Below are 18,854 nucleotides of genomic sequence, written 5' to 3'. Positions count from 1 at the left end.
CGTGCAGTGTTTTCCCTCCGCCGCAACTCTGCAGCACAAGTGATTTAGTGGAGAGGCCACCGGTTCGGCTGTGTACGCAGCCTTCACCGTTTGCCCGGAAATAATTTGCCCTGTGTATCTTTACTTGGCCCCACAGATATAACTTTTCGCCAAAGCAGAGTTTTGTTGCGAGAGAAACACTCATACTGCTAACGAAATGCGCGTGAGGATGTGATCACGCGCATACCGCAAGCAATAACACGTGGACGAGGGTGCCAGTTACTATACTGAATCTCTCATGCAGGCGTTACGTACCATTACATGTGAGCGATCCTTTGGCGTCACGTTTTCGCTAACAACGACAAGTAGTGAACACGCGACGTCATTTGCCATATACTGTTTTCTGACTGTTCGTTATGCCACGCGACAGCCGCCAGCAGACCAGTCGAGCACCTTGTTCGTCTCCTTTCACTGTGTTCGAGCCCATGCGGACATCGACAGCTTCTCAGACTTTGCGCTTCCGTTATACTGGTTAAGTCGTTCAGCCCGAAGTGTGGCGCAGGCAGTGTCAAGCTAGCTTGCGCTGCGTGCTCACTGGTGTTCGCATTCATTCACCAACAGTGCGTGCTGAACAGTGGTACACTTTGCCGGCACGGCTCGGAACTTCGCGAACAGGATCCAGTTGTTGCGAGGTGGTCAATGGTGACGTCAGTGGAAACTTCCACGGTCGCGAATCGTGCACACGAACACACGTTGAGGACCGAGCCTGTACGTAGTAAGCGTGTACGAAACGGAACATCGTGATAAAAAGGGGCGAGAAATCCGCGCGCTCGAAGGTCGCGCTGCTGCTGAACTGGTCTCTTGCTCACCTCGTCCCCACCGCGAGTTGACGGCCATTCTGTGGCTGCGTATAAGATCAAGGGCCCGCGGGGGGTCCACGAGCATTTCTGCACGGGAAATTTCAGCCACCTTGCCCCGCACCGCAGCTTGCTCGGCAGTGCGAACGATTATCGCTAGCGCACTGCAACACACCCGCTGCCCGCGCAACCCAGTCTTGTTTGCCATGGCGAAAGTGACTCTAGCGTGCGTGCTGTCTTTGCTCCTCCTCGTGACCGCCGTGTTTGCCGATGATTTCCTTTGCGGTGAGTACACAAATGCTTCAGCCTGGCCTACTGCGGAGGCGGACGCGCTCGTATCTGACGAGCAAGCGAAGTGTTTGCGCGCCATTTCGGATTCGCATGAAGTGTTCCAACCATGTACGGCCATCAATTGTGAGGTATAGTGGTGGCCTACGCATGCGCACGCCGCCGTCGTGCATGCTGTCAGCGGTGTTCAGCTGCTTACACCAGTGCCGCAGCTTATGCACCTGGACCCGTAATCACCCAATAAAAAAAAATTACACCAGAACTGTTCGTAAGAGCAGGTGCCAGCCGAACGTGGTGTTGGAGATATATTATTAGGAAAATCGGCGGGACAGCGGCAAACAGCTCTTACGAACAAAAGGTTTTGTGACTATGGCCGCTGATTTCACTTGTGAATGTTTCAGACGTTGAGGAGAACTTGAAAAAAAAAGAACGCCTTTGTAAAGCGGCATGCTAAAGAAAAAGAAAAAGAAAGAGGGAGGGGGCGACCTATTATAAGGTAGCTTAAAGTGAATCTCCGCCTCAAATGTACAACCCCGGGAATATGTACAGCCAGGGACGTTTAGTCCATTTCCTATAGCTTATAACGGTTGATAGCTGCAGAAGACGGGCGTGGAGTAGTGGTTAGAGTGCTTTCTTTGGCTTGAAGTCGATAAACGCTTGTTCGATTCGCCACATGAATGCACAATTTAAACAAAAAGGCATTTTATGAGAATTGTTCGAAATTTTTGCTGCTAATGGACGGACACCTGCAGTCAATTCCATAGCTCGTAACGGCTGTTTGCAGTACGACACGATAATTTTCATTCCGGCCTTATAGCGTACATGACACACGGGAAGTGAAGTAGTGCAGAGCACACTCCGCCGCTCGGGGAGCTGCAGGTCTTTTCAGCACAACCGCGATCATTCGCACTGAAATTTTTCTCAGATGTGGCATTTGGCAGAGTTGATTGCATGCAGCACCGTACGTTTTCTTTCAACTAAATATGAATACGCAATATTATTTTGTATATCAGTGGCGCCATCTGCCGCGGCCATTCTAACTACAGAGAAAAATGGATTTTTCTACATTATCGTCACGGACGACGCGCATTTCTCTTTTAGTCTCGAATGTATGCGCAGATGATAACAAGAGTGAAACATTCGGTGAACTGTCCAAAGTGTCCTGCTACAGCTTCTACAGTGACGATTCACCACCTGTTGTGGCTCTGCCTAAGAACGAGGGTTACTCGAGAGAGAGAGCTACCAAGTTACGAACGGAGAATACAGCGTAGCTGTAGGCGTTGGCTCAAGTACGACAAGTTCGCTGAGCCGCTACTGATATTTATGCATGAAGAGGACCTCCGCACTTTTATTTCAATAAACATCTATGCCGCAGAGCAAGCTGCACGAGAGAGATAGAGAGAGAGAGAGAGAGAGAGAGAAAATAAACTTTATTGTTTGACCAGGCTTCTTTGACTTGAGCCCTAAGGTGGGTGGCCTCCTCAGTCCAGGTAGCCATGGCTCGCTGCCGCCGCCCGAGCCCTGTTCACCAACTGTAGCTGGTCTTCAGGGTCTTGCGTCCGCAGTAGAGCCTCCCAATGGTCTTCCGTATCTTCTTCTGGTTCCGCTTCTTTCTGCGCGTTATCGCCTGGTGGTGGTGATGACGATGGTATGCCTGGGTTATTCCTGCATCCCAGCACCATGTGGCGCAGGGTGTTTGGCGTGCCCGGCGGGCAGAGCTTGCAGTCCCGCCCGTAGGTCCCCGATACATGGCGTGCAGAAGTGTTCCATGCAGGGAAAAGAAAGAAAGAAAAAGAACACACTCAGACGCTCACAGCACAACCATGATGATGCACAACCATGTATAAGCTCCGAAAGTGCCGAGTAGGCGAACAAACTGCTTATTTGTTCCTAATAATCGATTTGTGCTTTTAATAAGGTATATGCTTCATGATGCGCAGTGCGAATGTTGCGAATACTAGAACCCGAATAGCAACTTGTCGACATTTAGCGGTACTTGCAGGTGCTGATATAATCTTGACCGGGTGAGGTGGGCCTTCACCGCAGGAATCGGGAAACAATGACGAATCCGGGCATAGTGAGGATGAAAAAGAGTAGAAAAGGTTGCATTCACTTAATTGGTACAAGGATGTGACTCTCATCTGAGTCTCGAGCAGCCTTATTAACACGTGGGTCAGCACGGCCTTAAATAACCACTGGTGGTCCTGTCGTCGTCGCCGTCTTCCTCCGGAGCCTGTCTTTCCTTGTTGCCCATCCTTGGTGTCAGCTCGGGGAAAAGGGGTGACGTCGTCTTGACCTTTGGTTTCTGCTTCTATCCTTTTGTGTCAGCTCGGGTAAAAGCGGGACGCCGTCTTGTTGTTTGGTTTATGCTTCTACCATTTTTGTGTCAGCTCGGGTAAAAGAGTGACGCCGTCTTGACCTCCGGTTTCTTCTTCTGTCCTTTTGTGTCAGCTCGGGCAAAAGCGCGACGTCGTCTTGACGTTCGGTTTCTGCTTCTAGCCTTTTATGTCAGCTCGTGGAGAACGAGGTGGCGTCGATTCGGAGAAGAGGGCAATTATGTCGACGTGGGGAAGACCGTTTGAATGATTCTCACACCTGACTGTCGATCATAACAGAGCTTAGTGTAGTGGACGCAATAAACTATCGCCACCTTTATTTCTATGGCACGTTTATGGCTCCGCGCATTCGGACAGAGCAGTTGCTGGAATGCCTTTGAAACTAGCTCCACTTGTAGCTACCAACCTTCGTGTTCTCCCCTATTGCCGTTAAACGCAGCGGAAAACGTCCCACAGTGGACGGCTTGCTTCGAGCGCCCGTCTAAAAAGCGCGCTCGAGTTTAGTCGAGGACGGGGACGGTGAACCACAGAAAAGAATTTAAAAAAAAGTTCTGGCCATGTGTTCTACGTCCCTGTCCTCGTTTCACTTCACCTACGCGTCGACAGCGCGCCTAATTTGTGTCTGAATTTTAGCTGGTATCTTGGCAATTCATGATATCTAAAGAAAGGTGTAAAATACGTACACAAGTAGAACAAAAATGACAACGTGCAGACTTGTGTCTACTAGCGTACGTGTTCGCGTGCACGCTTGCTATCGATGCAATGAATCCTGACCAACTTGCTCAACTTTCAGTCGTTCTAAGCGTTCTGACAATGGCGGCGGTCCGGACTGACAAGAATTTAACAGTTCGGCTGTCCATACTGTTAAACAATAGCAGCCGTGCTCGGTTGGTACAGAAATGTTTCTTTAGTAACCGTCCGCGACAGTTTTGAGGGTTACACTCACACTGCATGTTGTGATCAGGCCACTCACTTGGTTCAGACTCGTGTCCGAGTATGACCTGGACCCTGTTCGAACGATCCCCCAGCGGTAATCACTAGAGGCCGAATTCACTGAGCTTTTCTTTTGTAAGAGATGTTTGCCATGTGCTCAAAATACAGTAGACTCCCGTTAAGAGGAACCTGCTTAAACCGAATTTATAGACGCGAGGAACAATGTGTACGCATGTGGTTGGTTTCCTATAGACACAATGCAAACACAAAGTTGGAAAGCAATTCAAATTCTAGTTGGCGTCGATCAAAGACAATGCCTTCCAGAGCGAGTTGGCTGTGAAAATGGTGCGGAGTCACAGCGCGCGACTCTCTATCACCCCAGTTTTCGCGTGAGGGCAGCAGAAGGAGCGTCGAACTGATTAAATTTTTAGACTGTACTATCTTCGGGATCGACTCATTTTTAGACTGCACATGCCCACGGGAACGGCTTTGCACAACCTTCGGGTTGGGCCCACATTTTTAGACTGCATATCTTCGGGATCGGACCGTATATAAGAGAGGCTAGAAACAGACATACCCATACGGAAAAGTGGGGTTGGCACGTTCAGAAAGGCGTCGTCTTTTAAAAAGTCCACATGACATGAACCAACCACTCGGTTAAGCAGAACTTCCGCAGTGGCCACTGACGGCTGCTACTCGGCTCAGCGAGAGGTCGGGTCGGCAGACTATAAGGAGATCACTTTGTGAACTACCACGAGAAGCAAATGACGTTTTTGAGGGCATAAACTTCTAAACTAGCGTGACATGAAAAAAAAACGAGGAATGATATGATTTGAAGCGAAGGCCCTAAAACGACGGACACACACACACACACACACACACACCTGTGTGTGTGTGTTAGAAACAACAAGGAGCCCAGCATTTATCCTTGAGGCACACCTATTCCATCTGGTGCCGAAGGGGAGCAGACATCTTTAGCATAGACGAACTGAACACGAGAGGTAAGGAAAGCGTGTATCCAGGTAATTATGGCGGGATCAATATTAAGCACACTAAGTTTATGTAATAGCAGCGAATGGCTTACCTTGTCAAAAGCTTTAGCGAAGTCTAAAACTATGCAGCGAGTTACCAAACCAATGTCTAAATATGCATGCACGTCGTTAGTGAATGACAGGAACTGAGTATCACATGAAAAATATTTGCGGTATCCGTGTTGTGTGGGAGTGAAAAAGTTGTTGGACTACAGAAAATTAATCAGATGTGTGAAGGTAATGTGCTCCATTATTTTGCAGGGTACGGATGTTAGGGACACCGGCCTGTAAGTGTTAGGATGTTGAGTTTCCCCGGACTTATGGATCCGAATTACTTTGCTTGCCTTCCAGTCTGTGGGAAAGTGTTCCAGTATGATACGATTGCGAAAAAATACATTCAAGAATGATGGAACAGTATTCAACCGTGTTACGCATGAATTTACTGTTTATTTGGTCAAAACCGTAAGACTTTACTTTTAAATTATGGATGATTGCATTTATTCCCGTCGCTCTAAAAACAATAGGATCCATTAAATAATAGTGATAAGGACATAGCACAGGATGCTCACCACTGAAGTCTGATGATGAAAAAGGATTAACAAACGAATCATTTAGCATGTTGGCGCAGACGTCGGTGTCCACAGGGTCCCCAGATTATGTTGATAGTAAGATTTTATTTTCACTATTTCCTCTTACAATATTCCACAAACGCTTAGGATTGGATTTCAGTAAACTTGGAAGAGTAGTTTTGAAGAAGAACATTTTAGTAGTTCTTACACCAGACAGGTAGAGCATATATCTGTCTGCAAACCATCGAGAGGCTTTATGACACCGCTTCGCAACAGGAAATAAACGTTTCTTCTTGTTAGAAAGTTGATTTAAGTGGCGGTCATACTACGGGGTGTTATTGTGCAGGCGCGTCGAGAAGGAACGTGCTCATGAATTAATTCTGAAACTTTATTTTAGAAGCTGCGCCAGTTTTCTTCAACTGAGCGATCACGAAACTGCAGCAAAAAGTGTCTAGAAAACAACAAAGAGCTTTGTTAATGGCGGGAAAGTTAGCTTTGTTATAACCTCTGATGTTCTTTAGACGCCTGCGTTGCGATGGACGTGATAACATTATCGTGAAATTCAAGGCATCATGGTCACTCATACCAAGAAGGTACGTAACTGGTGAAATGTTATCGACTGATGACGTCAGAACCAACTCAAGCAACGAGAAAGTATGTGTATGCGTGTGCGTCGGACGAAAATTTGTGTAAGACCGTAGTCACATCAAACTGCGATAAATTCATTTGATTCCGGTGTTGATGGATTAGGGAAGGGACGAGTGTGCGTCCATGGGATGTTTGGAAAATTGAAATCTTCCATTAAAAGTATCTGCATACCTGGATACCGAATTACAATCTTATCTAGGAAGTCATGCAGGTTGTCGCAAAAAGACTTAGCGCTTATGGGTGGCCTACAACAGACACCAATGATTATCCTTTTAAACTTAATGTCAGGCAACACCAAGTAATTTCTATTTCACATATAATAGGCACACTGACACACTCAATGCACTTCTTGACAGCAAGCAAAACACCACCCCAGATTCTGTTGCTACGATCATTGCGAAAAAACAGCATAATTGGTAAAACAATGAAACAGCTCAGAATTCGTTATTTTGTTGCTTAGCCATGTTTCCATCAGTGCGATGAGAGAAAGAGAGGGATATAAGGAAGGCAGGGATGTTATCCAGTCAAGAGTCTGGTTGGCTACCCTACGCTGGGGGAAGGGAGAAGGTTAAGAGAGAGAGAAGAAAGAGAGAGAGAGAGGGTATAGAGACGTGCACCGATAGTACTTGAGTCAAAGCCGCTCGTTCGAACCAGACGTTCTCAGAAAGCACAAAAGTGCCTTCACTGCCTTCTGAGTCGATGATTGGTGGGGACAGTGCTCTAGTACTCTCCGTTCCCTCAGAGGACGATCATCATGCAGTTTCCTCAATCATTTGGACAAAGATTGTCTTTGTGCTTGAAATTGAGGACAGTGGCACAATAAGTGTTCAGTGTTCTCCTCGCGTCCGCAAACATCACATCCAGGACTATCAGACATTCCAATTAGTGCTGATTAAGCTTTCGTGAAGGCAACTCCCAGCCACAACCGACACGGAAGAGACGCACCGACGCGAAGCGTCAGTGCGATGATGTCAGTGGAACAGTAATTAATAATAACATGTAACTCGATCGTCTTGATTAAAAAAAAAAGTATTTTAGCAAAGAAAACAGAGTACTCATATGACTTAGAGCAACCTCCCCTCCCAGTTTCCTGTGGTATTGCTGAAAGAACGCGACCGGACCGCAATGCTCGATCAGCGTTCTGAGAACTGTCGGAGGTTCGAATTTCGCGTACAGTGCCTTCTGTTTCGCTGTATTCGTACCATTTGCCATCAACGAGCAGTTTCTTGTACCTCAATGTAAGTGGCAACTTCTTCCCTTTACCATTTTCAATTAGGATTTTCCTTAGGTTTCGTGTCGCTGTATAATAGCCCTCAGTCATACATACGTTTGGTTCCTTCAATAGAACCTTCTCTGAGAGCGCCAGTTCTTTAGTTTTGTACTTCTCAAACTTAACGATAAGTGGACGCGTTTTCGCCGTGTGAAAATGACCTATTCTATGTGCGCGGGTAATACTGTCTGGAGAAATATTAAACTGTAGTTTATCGTTTATTACCTCAAGCACTTTTTCTTCTGTCTGCGATCTTCTGTCTGGCGACATCCGACAGTCCAAAAAAAAAAAAAAAAAGGAGGATGCTTAGAGTGGAACGCGATAGCATCCAAAGATCACTGACTGCTTCTCACGCTTCCCGGCAACTGGAGCGTATGTAAACGTAATGTTTACCGGGAAACGCTGGCCGCGAACGCTATGCACGAAGGCGAGCTTTGTGGTGGAACCACGGCCTCATACGGTGGGCCGCGATGCGGCGGAGGCGAGCGCCAGCTGCAGGTATTGGATGGATGGATGGATGTTATCAGCGTCCCCTTTGGAACGGGGTGGTGGTTTGCGCCACCCAGCTCTTGCTATTATACTGCATAATGTCATACCTAAGTTAAAGAAAGAAAAAGGAAAAAAAAACACGATGAATTCCCATAACCAAAATTTCTTACCCCCTATTGTGAACTTTGTTCTTGTACGTGTCCGTTTTTTGTCGTTTCCTTACTTCCACCTATCTTCCTATCGCTTCTTACTAATCTCTATTGCGGGCATGTTTACTTTCTCCCTGCTCTCGCTGAACCCAAGGATTTCAAGGAGGCCAGTGGTGCCTAAATCGACCGCTGGACAGATATCTTCACATTCTAATAAAACATGCTTCTTCCTTCTTATATCTCACTTTATAGGTGCGTGTTCTAAGGCATCCTGACCTCGCTTCAAAGCTTCCCTTTGAGTTATCATAAATTGTTTCTTTCCTGATTTCGTTTTTTTCCTCTTGAGTAGTTACTCACGACAGGTTTCTTTTCCATTGCCGCCACCCATGAGATTATTTCAACCTTTCTGTGTTTCCGCTCGACGTTCTTTGTTGCTATTACAAGGAACCGGGAGCGCCGCTCCGTGGCCTCCAAGACACCCATCGCGACGGCGCGCGCAAAATGGCGGACGCCGCGGCCGGTCTGTGAACGCCGTGGCCGGTGTGCGTGTGTGAAGGGGTTTCTTTGAGTTTTCGCGTAACATAATTATATTGTCTCGTATAGTCAAATTACAATGCGAGAGCTATAATGTCTGTAGGTTGTGTGAAAATCGTAGTTTACAAATTTTCTACGTATTTCAGCTTGAGAAATCCAATTAGTTCAGTCAATTACTTGCGTCACATTGAAGGCCTGTGTATACGTGGTTCGAAAAAATTTTTTTCCGTGTAAAACGCCAGAACGTTTTTCTGAGATAACCCGTGGACTGATTTTAATGAAATTTGTTGCATTTGAGAGGGCAAGTTAAATTCTAGTGACTGTTGGAAGCGGAATTTCGATTTAGGACCTGACTTTCGTGAAAAAGATATTCAAAAATTCGAAAGTTTGAAAAAGAAAGAAGCAAGAAATTTACAAATTAATAGCTCTGTATCAAGAACAGATATCGCGGTTCTGTTAACGGCATCCACTAGATCATTGAAAGCGGACAAATTTGATATGTCATTTTATATCTTACCTGAATTCGTTAGGTTGTGTACGAGGGTTCTGCAAAAGCTGTATTTCCATATTGCTACCTTTCTTGAGGTTCATGTGTAACATATAAATTTTGTCCGCTTTAGATGTACTGTTAGATGCAATTTACATAATTGTGATATCATTTTTCATTCTTCAGTTGCAGAGTTGTAAACTTGATAGTTTCGTTTTCTAAATTTTTTTTTCGATTTTTGCCGCTTCTTAATAAAAAATTGACGACCTAACTCAAAAATTCGAAACCAACAGTCACTATATGTTTCGCTTTTCTTTTGAATGCAACAAACCTCGCCAAATTTGGTGCAGTGCCCCCCCCCCCCCCCCCTCCTGTCGAGAAGAACGAATTCTCATTTTAAATGTATTTAGATAGGAGCGCCCAAGCTAAAGCTTCCTCTTAACCCTTTCGCGTTAAAACAAATTATCACGACGGGACTGAGCTTCCGCATCGTCGAGCTGGGCAGTTAGTGCGCATGTGTCTTTTTCTACATGGTGTATACTTTCATGTAGTTCCTTTGTCTCCCGTTACCACTGATTCAGCGCAGCAGTTTGATTCTAAACTTTTTGCAATCTTGCTTTTATATCGAATATCGTCTGCGAAACAGCCTGCTGTTCTTTTAATTCACGTACTGTTGCAGACATAGATTGTTGCATTGATTCCATTCTAATAATGTTAGTTAAGATCACGAACTGTTTTCAAGACTTCCTCAAGTTCATCAGAAGGCTGCTTGTTAGGACCAGGGTTACTCACAACGTTGCCGCAAACAAGCAAAAGCAAAGAAACAAATTGGTCAACCAGAATGTCAGGGCACGGAATCACGTCTAAAGAAGGATAATTGGATTTGAAGCAATGATATGTTGACTTAGAAAAATAACTAACCTGCGTAGCAAGAAGAAAACGCGTAAAGCCCAGACCAAACGTACGCTTGCGGACGCGCGCGAGCTCGCGTCTACGCGCCTTGCACCTGCCACGCCTCGCGAGAAATGGTGGTTTACATCCACAAAGACGTGCTTCCACGCGCGCGATCAACGTTACTAGACTAGGTCTAGTAACGTTGCGCGCGACAGCACGCGTTCACTGGCTCACTCGTAGACGCCTTGGAAGAAGCCAGTTCGTACTTCGTTATTGATGGCGTTTTAATATGCTTCGATATCTATAAACGTCATATCTTTAGAGCTGTTAGATCAGCGCAAAAAAGGAAAAATTAAGCACTTTCTTGCATGATATTAATCTGCTTTACTGAGAGGTGAACGTACCGCGCCGTAGGTGCGTAGCCAGGCGCGCCGACGCGAGGCAGCCCAAGCGCGCGATAACAGAGAGCCAGCTGTACACCGAGTTCGCGCCCATCGCGCCGCGTTTCGACGCGTACGAGCCGTGCCGCACTGTCTGCGCATGCGTGGGCGCGCGGACACGAGCTTGCGCGCGTCCGCAAGCACATACGTGTGGTGTAGGCTTAAAGGGAAGCTGAAGAGTCTGTCAAATTCAATAAGACGCTCATATACGGATGCGGGAACCTTATAAACCATGCAGGTGAAATTGGGGGGGGGGGGGATTTTTCACTTAGGAGCGACGCAATCGTCTGTTAAAATTGCGCTGTAGCTCCGCCCCCCGTCGAGCGCCGCGCGCTGCTGCTGACGCTGGCGATGCGAGCGGAGACCGGAAACCGCGGCGTAGTGACGTCAGTACTGGTGTTCCGTTCCTTCGCAGTCTCCGCGACCGTGCCTGACCAGGCTTATTTCTGCGTGCGTGCCGTCCTAACCTGCTTCGCTCGACCCTACATTTCTTTGTTTGTGTGTATATAGGAGTGATAGATGACGTGCGTAGCATCAATTGAACTTGTAGGCCGATCATGCGGCGTCCTGTGCAGCCTACGCTTGCACGAATCGTATGAAGCGAAACAACTTCAAGCGCTCAAGAACAACAGTGTTGTGCTCTAACCACTTCCGTGACGATTACTACCGAAGTTTATCACTAATGCGTGCTTTGGGTTCTCCTTCGTGTTAGCCCGCTGAACGGAAGGTGCATGTTTATCCCCCACCCTTCACGCAGGTTTCATCGCCAAGCGCCGCGAATTTTCTATTCGCACGTGTTTTGTGAAACAGCCTGCATGCAGCTACCATAACGCAGTGCAAGCGTAAAGTTTGCATGTGTTGGAAAGCCTGCTCACGCCAGGACGCTGCGCTCCCCCTTCTCTCGCACACATAGAGAAACCGACCATCTCACGTAGCCGACGGAATTCGTCGGTTACGAGTCGCGTGCGGATGGCGCGCTGGTGAAGGTTCTATACTACACGTGCTACAACAGCCGGTAAACTTTTCCTGCGTTCAAACCGTCTGTGTAGATTGACGACAGCTTTGGGGCAGCGCACAAATGCCGAAGATCGCATCACCGCTTACGTTCAACGAGGAGGCATGCAGGAATATAACACTACGGTTGTTTGCCCGGAAACATACTCACTGGAACGCTGAATGCAGCTTAACAAAAAACATACTCGCCAAAGAACATTTCCAACACAAGGAGATGCTAACACTTCGCCTTCGTTCGCGTGGAAAGCAGTGCTTGCACCAGCATTTTTTGCTTCTTGGAGAGGCCGGCTCTTCGCAATCGGCTCGTACATGTAGGGAGTAAATTATAAACCCCTTACAAGTGATCTTGCACGCGACAGCGACAGCGCGACAAGCGAGGCGATGGCTGTCGCGTTCACTCGTCGCCTGCAAGCCGAACTCCACGCGAGCCACGGCTTTGAGCGTCGACTTCCCGGTATGAGGGCAGCAATATACGCGCCGAAACTAGCGTGACGCATGCTTTATCAATTTAAGGTGATGTATTTTACTGAAAAAGCATAAAATATTTCTGTAGGTCTTGCACTAGGTTGTTATTCTTGCACGTGTAAAATTCAATAGTTTGCTCGTTCCGTGCGATAAAAAGTAGTATTTGAGTTATGTACATCCAGTTCCGGCTTTGCACTATTGGCTAGTCGCTCATAGCACTTCCGGGCGACGAGCGACGAGTTCTAGATTTCTAGAAACGAGCGATCGAGCGACAACACCGAGCGATCTGTTCAAGCGACGGCCCATTTTGTCGCTCGAAGCCGTCGCCCGTCACCGTCGCGCGCAAAATCGCTCTCGTGGAGTTTGGACTTAACGCCGAACTCCTCAGAAAAACGCAAGCTCTCGAAATTTTTTATGACCGTCTCAGCAAAACAGCACCAAACTACCTTGCACCATGCTTCGTGTGTAACGGCAGCAGTCGGTCCGGACGAACACCATTGTTGACGTCACGAGGCGCCCGACCAATCACAGGCGGAAACGAGGCGCGCGAGCTGGGCGTGTCTGCTGCTGCACTTTTCGTCGAAATAAAATATGTTTGCGCTTTCTTTCGCTCAATTTCGATGCAATATTCGAATTCAGAGGGTTGAAAACCACGACGTACTGCTCTTCACTCATTTTTTCTGGAAAAGCTTTCAGCTTCCCTTTAAGCTTTTCATGCTTGTTCCAATCGTGCCTCCGTGCCCACGGACGAGGGATTGCTCGGCGCTGGGTTTTACTTGTTCTGTGCCTGGTGACGTCGAAGATGTGGCGGCTGCGAAGTGATGAAAGTCTGTCAGGCGATGCTAGTCCACGTGATGTGCTTGCGTTCCATTGACGCCGGCAGGATGACAGATGTCGTTGGTGTCGCTTCGCAGTCTCCGTTGTCGGCAGAAAAATTGCCGAGGAAGTAACCCTATGAAGTAACCACGTTCGTCAGGCGCGGGAGCGCAGTTCTGCATGGCCAACCACGACTGCACCGAAGAGTTGGGGTTGGTGTGACATTACCGCAGGCGGTCGCAGAACCTCAGTCTCAGGGATGCTGACTTTTATAACCTCGACTTCGCGCACACTCGTAGTTCGGCAGAACGTTGCACGCAGCCCCAACACTTCTTCGCAAGAGCGGTCGTGTTAATTTAGCGAAGAACGGGGGTGCACAGAGATGCGCAAAAATAACTTTGCCTTCCAAGATGGAGCCATGGAGCGTAGAAAGAGAAATCTAAATACGGGGCAAAATTACTGCGAAGCGTGTTGCACCGACAGGAAGGTTGAGTATGCTGGCGGGTCAGTCAGCAAAAGTAAAGAAAAAAAGAAAAGAAAGAAAGAAAGGTAGGAAAGAAAAAGCACTCTTAGCAGACATATGCGACTTTTCAGAATAATGTATCAAGGACCAGCGAATATGTCCAACTTTCCCGCTAAAGAGAATCATGCCACTGTAACGCACCGTGTCCTTCGGACATGCTTCATTCACGCGATCACGCAGAAAAACTCCTCCTGCCGCCGCTGATGGCACCCCGCTTTTATTAACGCGCTTAATTGTATATACTGCCAAATCTATAAAGCAATTTTCAGTGGTTTCATTGGCTCGTAGAGAGACTAGGCTATAACTGCTCTAAGGTTTAGCCCCCTACTTTGTGCACAATTTTTAAATTATTTGTAATATTTATAAGGCGTTTTAGCGGTCCCCGCAATGATTTGAAAATTTCAATACTTATCCTATCGATCTACTACTTGAAGTTTGCTCGAAGAGGCTGTAAAACGTCTTCCGTATCCTGCAAATTTTCACCCTGATCTGACTGGTAAAGTGTAACGCTGCAGTATAGCGACAAAACTTCCCGGTCCGTAGGACGACGCGTCAGAAAGGTGGCTGCTCGCGGCGTGTTTCAACTTAGGAACTTGCTGGTAAAGTGCCGGGATGTCTTGCTCAAAACGTTTTCGTTGTCTTGTTAGTACGACCGTTGGGATGGACTGAGGCTCGTGTGTCTCGGATATAAAATAATAAGAAAGACTACCCAGGCTCGTGAAATTCAGAATTCCGACCTCGTCGCGCAATGTTGCTTTGCGGTCTGCTTTAGATTCTTCAGTACGGAGAAGGGCGAGCATTCGAAGTTGTGGGTCATAAGCGCGCTCCTGTAGCGTTAATATGCCTGACGCATTGCAAGCTGCCCGCGTCATGAAAGCCTATACTGTATGCGCAACGCTGTCTACTTAGTGCACATGAAGAAGAAAGGAACGCGTTTCCTTGTTGACTAACGGAACTAACCTCTTGGAGAGCCGTGCGCATGCATGCCGAAGCGAACGCAAAGGAAAAACCACAAATTAACTTTTTTTCTCCGAGTTAACCTTTCTTCTTTTGTGCACGCGTTGCGCGCACGAAAAAGCGCGAACACAATGCGCTTCCATTGACCTTCTGCCTTTTGTAAAGGAGCCACAGACTACAGAGGAAACGAAGACAGAGATGATGATAACGATAAAAACACACTCGATGCGAAACAAACCGAACAAAAACAATTTCGTTGAGACGAAAAGAAACAGGAAGTGGTTAACTAAGAAGGAAAGGAAAAAGAATGGCCTTCGAATGCTGTGCGGCATAGCCTACTCGAACCAATAAAGTTAACGATGCCGTTTGTAAAACAACGTGAGTGGAAACACCACATTTTTATCCACACGGAATCTAAAAAAAAAAATGCCTGTGGCAAATAGCACATTTCTGATCCTTGAACTGGATTACTCGAAGAGGCGGGCATTACTTGTACGAGAAATCAAAACGCATAAGCGACTAACTATCAGAGCTTCACTAATTAAGTTGTTAATTGTTACTTTACAGCCAATATATTGCAATTTACGATTTGTAGCCGGCGAGTTTGCAAGGCATATCTACACTTAGAACGAATCCTGAGGATGGCACGAATTTCCAGATATTCACCGTCAAACTTGCGGAAAAAATGCAGTGTTGTTCCACTTGATACTGTCAATTGCGAACTCACCGGCTGCTATTCGTAAATTTCAATATCTACCATAATTAGGTAAAAAAAATCGGGTAGGCTGTGTCAAGGACGCTGCCGCAGTGGGGTACATAAAACGTGCATGCTGCAGAGGATGTATGGCCACTATAGGGTACAGAAATGGCGTAACGAAATGCACAAGTTACATTTACTCAGGCATAAGAAAACATGCGTGCCTAACTTACGTTACAGCTAGTAGGCGTCTTACGGTGTAACTTTGCAATCGTGCTCTCTCCCTATTCTCAATGGGCCTGTTTGTTTTGCACAGGCTGTTTGGGGAAATAGGGTAAAGAAATGATCCCCCACCGGTGGCGCCCGCTCGAGACTGCCCTGCGCCGCTCGAGCCAGCCGCGCTCGTATATATGATGGTCGGGGTAACTGCGTTTGCTTCAATCTGCTGCGCTTGCGCTCACTATGGAGACGGACACGGTCCGCTGTAATCAGCGGGGTTGGATATCTCTCTTTCTTGCTGCCTGAGTGTCTTCACGCCATTTCAGCAGTATGTTCACGCCATTTCAGCAGCACTTATAACGCAATATTTTTTGTTGAAATTGATTAATTCCCAAAGTAAAGCAATTTGAAGCCATAAGCACAAAGTTTTAGCAGTCCATGTACTATAACCGTCGTTCACATGCTGGTTGAATCGCCATGCTTGCAGCTCCCGTTGACAGGCGCACCATAGTTCCCTCTGGCAATTTTTGTTGGAAACTCTGCGGTGCGAAGTGAGTTCGAAGTGTGGTGTGAGAAATAGTTGACAGGAGTTTAAAATAACGCTCCCGCTGCGTCTTCGCTGTCTCTCCACGTCTTCTTCTGCGCTTCTAAGCTTGCGAGCACGCCATAGCGCCGAATTACAACTGGTTACCGCAGATGTCAGAGCCCGTATTCACAAAAGACCTCTTACGCTATGGAATTCTTCGTAACAGAAAATTTCAGGCGAACATGATGCTGGGCATATTATTGGCGGAGGAGGCCGGGCAATGAAACGGTGCACTTTCGAACGAAAATCTTTGTTAATTCGGCGGCCTTGATTCACAAAGTTTTTCGTTTGTAGGTGTTCGGTCCCAGATTAGCCAAGGTGGCCTTCTACACTTTGTATCACTGAACATGTGCTGGTTTGGTGGTGAATGTGACCCGCCCCAATGTGACCCGCCACGGTGTTCTTTCACGCATGCGCAGGCTTAAGCGAAGAGGAACTGGGAAAGGTGCTCGACTGCGTCCAGAAGAACGTCAAGCCAGAGGTGAGTCGCACGACCCTGCCCTAAAGGGCATTCACCAAAAATCTAAAAAGAAAAATGAACATAAATGTTACATTAAACAGCAATTAGTTTCGCTACACATATTGAGTACACATTTCTCTGAACTGATGCTGGTCACGTGAAATTTAGCAAATGGGCATTCTTGTCGAACAGGCCGTGTAACGGAAGAGTAATTTTTTCTGCTGTCGGCGCCAACTATCTCCGAAAGCACCGGGCTACTGTGCTCGACGGCAAAGGTTCGATTCCACCGTGGGTCAGATTATTATTATTTCTTTTATTCTTCAGCGAGGTGAGACGGGAACCCACCCCATATATAGCTACCTAAAAACCTTCATTGCCTATATGTATGCAGTGTTCTAAAACTTGCGTGTGAGCGCAGGTACTAATATCTGTTTCTAGAGTTTGTAGAGCAACGAACGCGTCGTGCATTCTATAGGTTCGCTTCCCATCGGTGGAAAGTTTTGAGCGACGCTTTCTTTGCCTAACCTCGCGGGTTTGGCGTGGCTGCTGCGATTGTTGGATGATGTCGGTGTCTCGGCGGATATATTTGCGAATATAGTGTGCGTTATTCTTCGCAGTTTTTTTTTATGCTGAGACTACATTAAGATAGAGAATGTTTTGGTAACGCACGGCTGTGATTGGACATTCGCACGCCACTCGATCGTACAGCGCGCTCTATATTGTACTGCAGGCTGCGCCTGTGTGAAGCATTCTTTTTCGAACACTTCCAGACTTTCTTGGCAACAGCTGCTGGGTGCTGCTGTTGCCTCGCTGAATAGCTCATACAAAAAAAAAAAAAGAACGACACGTGCCCGATGGCGGGGTCAAACATCCGTTCCCCAGCACGCAACCCGATGCTCTATTATGCCACAATCGCTTTTTTTCCCTTTGTATATATTGCGAATATAACACGTGCTTGCGTAAGATATAGCGGTCAAAACAGTCATAGCCGCGTCTACGAGCACAAAACAGACACTTCACAGTACAATTATTAAAGTAAATAGTTCTCTAAAAGGGAGGCAAAATGATACACTGCATCAACAATGGATACCAGTTTCTTTGATCATACAAGTCTTTCAGTTGTGAAACCATACGAATGAAATGTGACTGCGAAGATACAACTGGTTCTGCATTCCGATCTAACGTGCGAGTTTTCTATGAACTGTGCAACGCCATAATTAACAGCATGTCAAAAGGCACATCTTCACATTTAGGTGGCATAAGATATCGCATCGTGTGAGGACTCACATCAAGATACTTTTATAAAGGTTCTTTGGAGAACGTCCCAAAACAGGACGGCGTCCTTGCAGTCAATAAAGCAGTGTTCTACAGTTTCCGGTACATTACAGAGACGACAGCCTGGTCGAGTAGGAAAGGCGTATTTTGTACTCTTCGATTATGCCACAATCGCACGTGTACTTATATCGTGCCAATGCCATGACTGGCATCTTTGAGAGCCGCGTGTGTAACACTGCGCAGCACGGGTGCCCGAGGGCACATGCACGTGCGCCAGTTTTACATTGCGCCAAAGGCGCAGGAAGGAAATGGGCAAATTTATGTGGCATTTGATTAACCGCTTCACAAAAGCTTCGCTTCGCATAGATTTCCTTCCTTACTGCTGTTCAAATTTTTTTCTTTCGATTGTTTTGTTTTTCTCCTACATTCCTTTGTTACTGTAGTTTATTTTTTTATGTTTCGCATAGCCGGCCCTTTTAATAAAGAATCATTGAACAAAAAACAACAACATATACAGTTTCTTTTTTTTATCTCGAACGCTTTCTTTAAAGCCTACAAGATTTTATCAAGACACGTCAGTATACAGATGCATTAACCGCCTAGGCGGACATCATTTGCCATACGCACCAGATGCCTCAGAGTGCACGCCGGTGTCGGAAGCCGCCCGTTACGCTGAAGATTGCCGACAACTAGCCAAGCGCTTTACTACAGCCGACCAACAACGCCATGAAAACGCCCGCGACGATGACCACTTTCCTGCCGCAACATTCGCTCCTGGAGCACTTGTGTGGCTGCTTGTACCACCCTGCGCCCCTGGCTTGTCGTCCAAACTACTCTCAAATTATCATCGTCCCTACCGCGTCGTCGAGCGTACCTCCCCCGTAAACTACGTCATTGAACCTCTTACGCTGCACGGCGACCGTCGTCGACACGGACGT

The 18,854-nt window shown here is 46.9% G+C and overlaps 1 protein-coding gene across 1 annotated transcript in view; it reads left to right on the top strand.

The window, feature by feature from the left end:
- Positions 1–258: 258 nt before the first annotated feature.
- The window catches only part of LOC126546888 (uncharacterized), a 55,014-nt gene continuing 36,418 nt past the window's right edge, over positions 259–18,854 (top strand). Inside the window, exons 1-2 of the mRNA XM_050194609.3 lie at positions 259–1,121; positions 16,601–16,662. Of these exons, the coding sequence (XP_050050566.1) occupies positions 1,043–1,121; positions 16,601–16,662 (141 nt within the window). The 5' untranslated portion in view covers positions 259–1,042. The remainder of the gene's footprint in view (positions 1,122–16,600; positions 16,663–18,854) is intronic.

This window comes from Dermacentor andersoni, chromosome 1 (genome assembly GCF_023375885.2).
Source record: "Dermacentor andersoni chromosome 1, qqDerAnde1_hic_scaffold, whole genome shotgun sequence".
Lineage (NCBI taxonomy): Eukaryota > Metazoa > Arthropoda > Arachnida > Ixodida > Ixodidae > Dermacentor > Dermacentor andersoni.
This window is presented reverse-complemented; position numbering and strand designations above follow the sequence as displayed.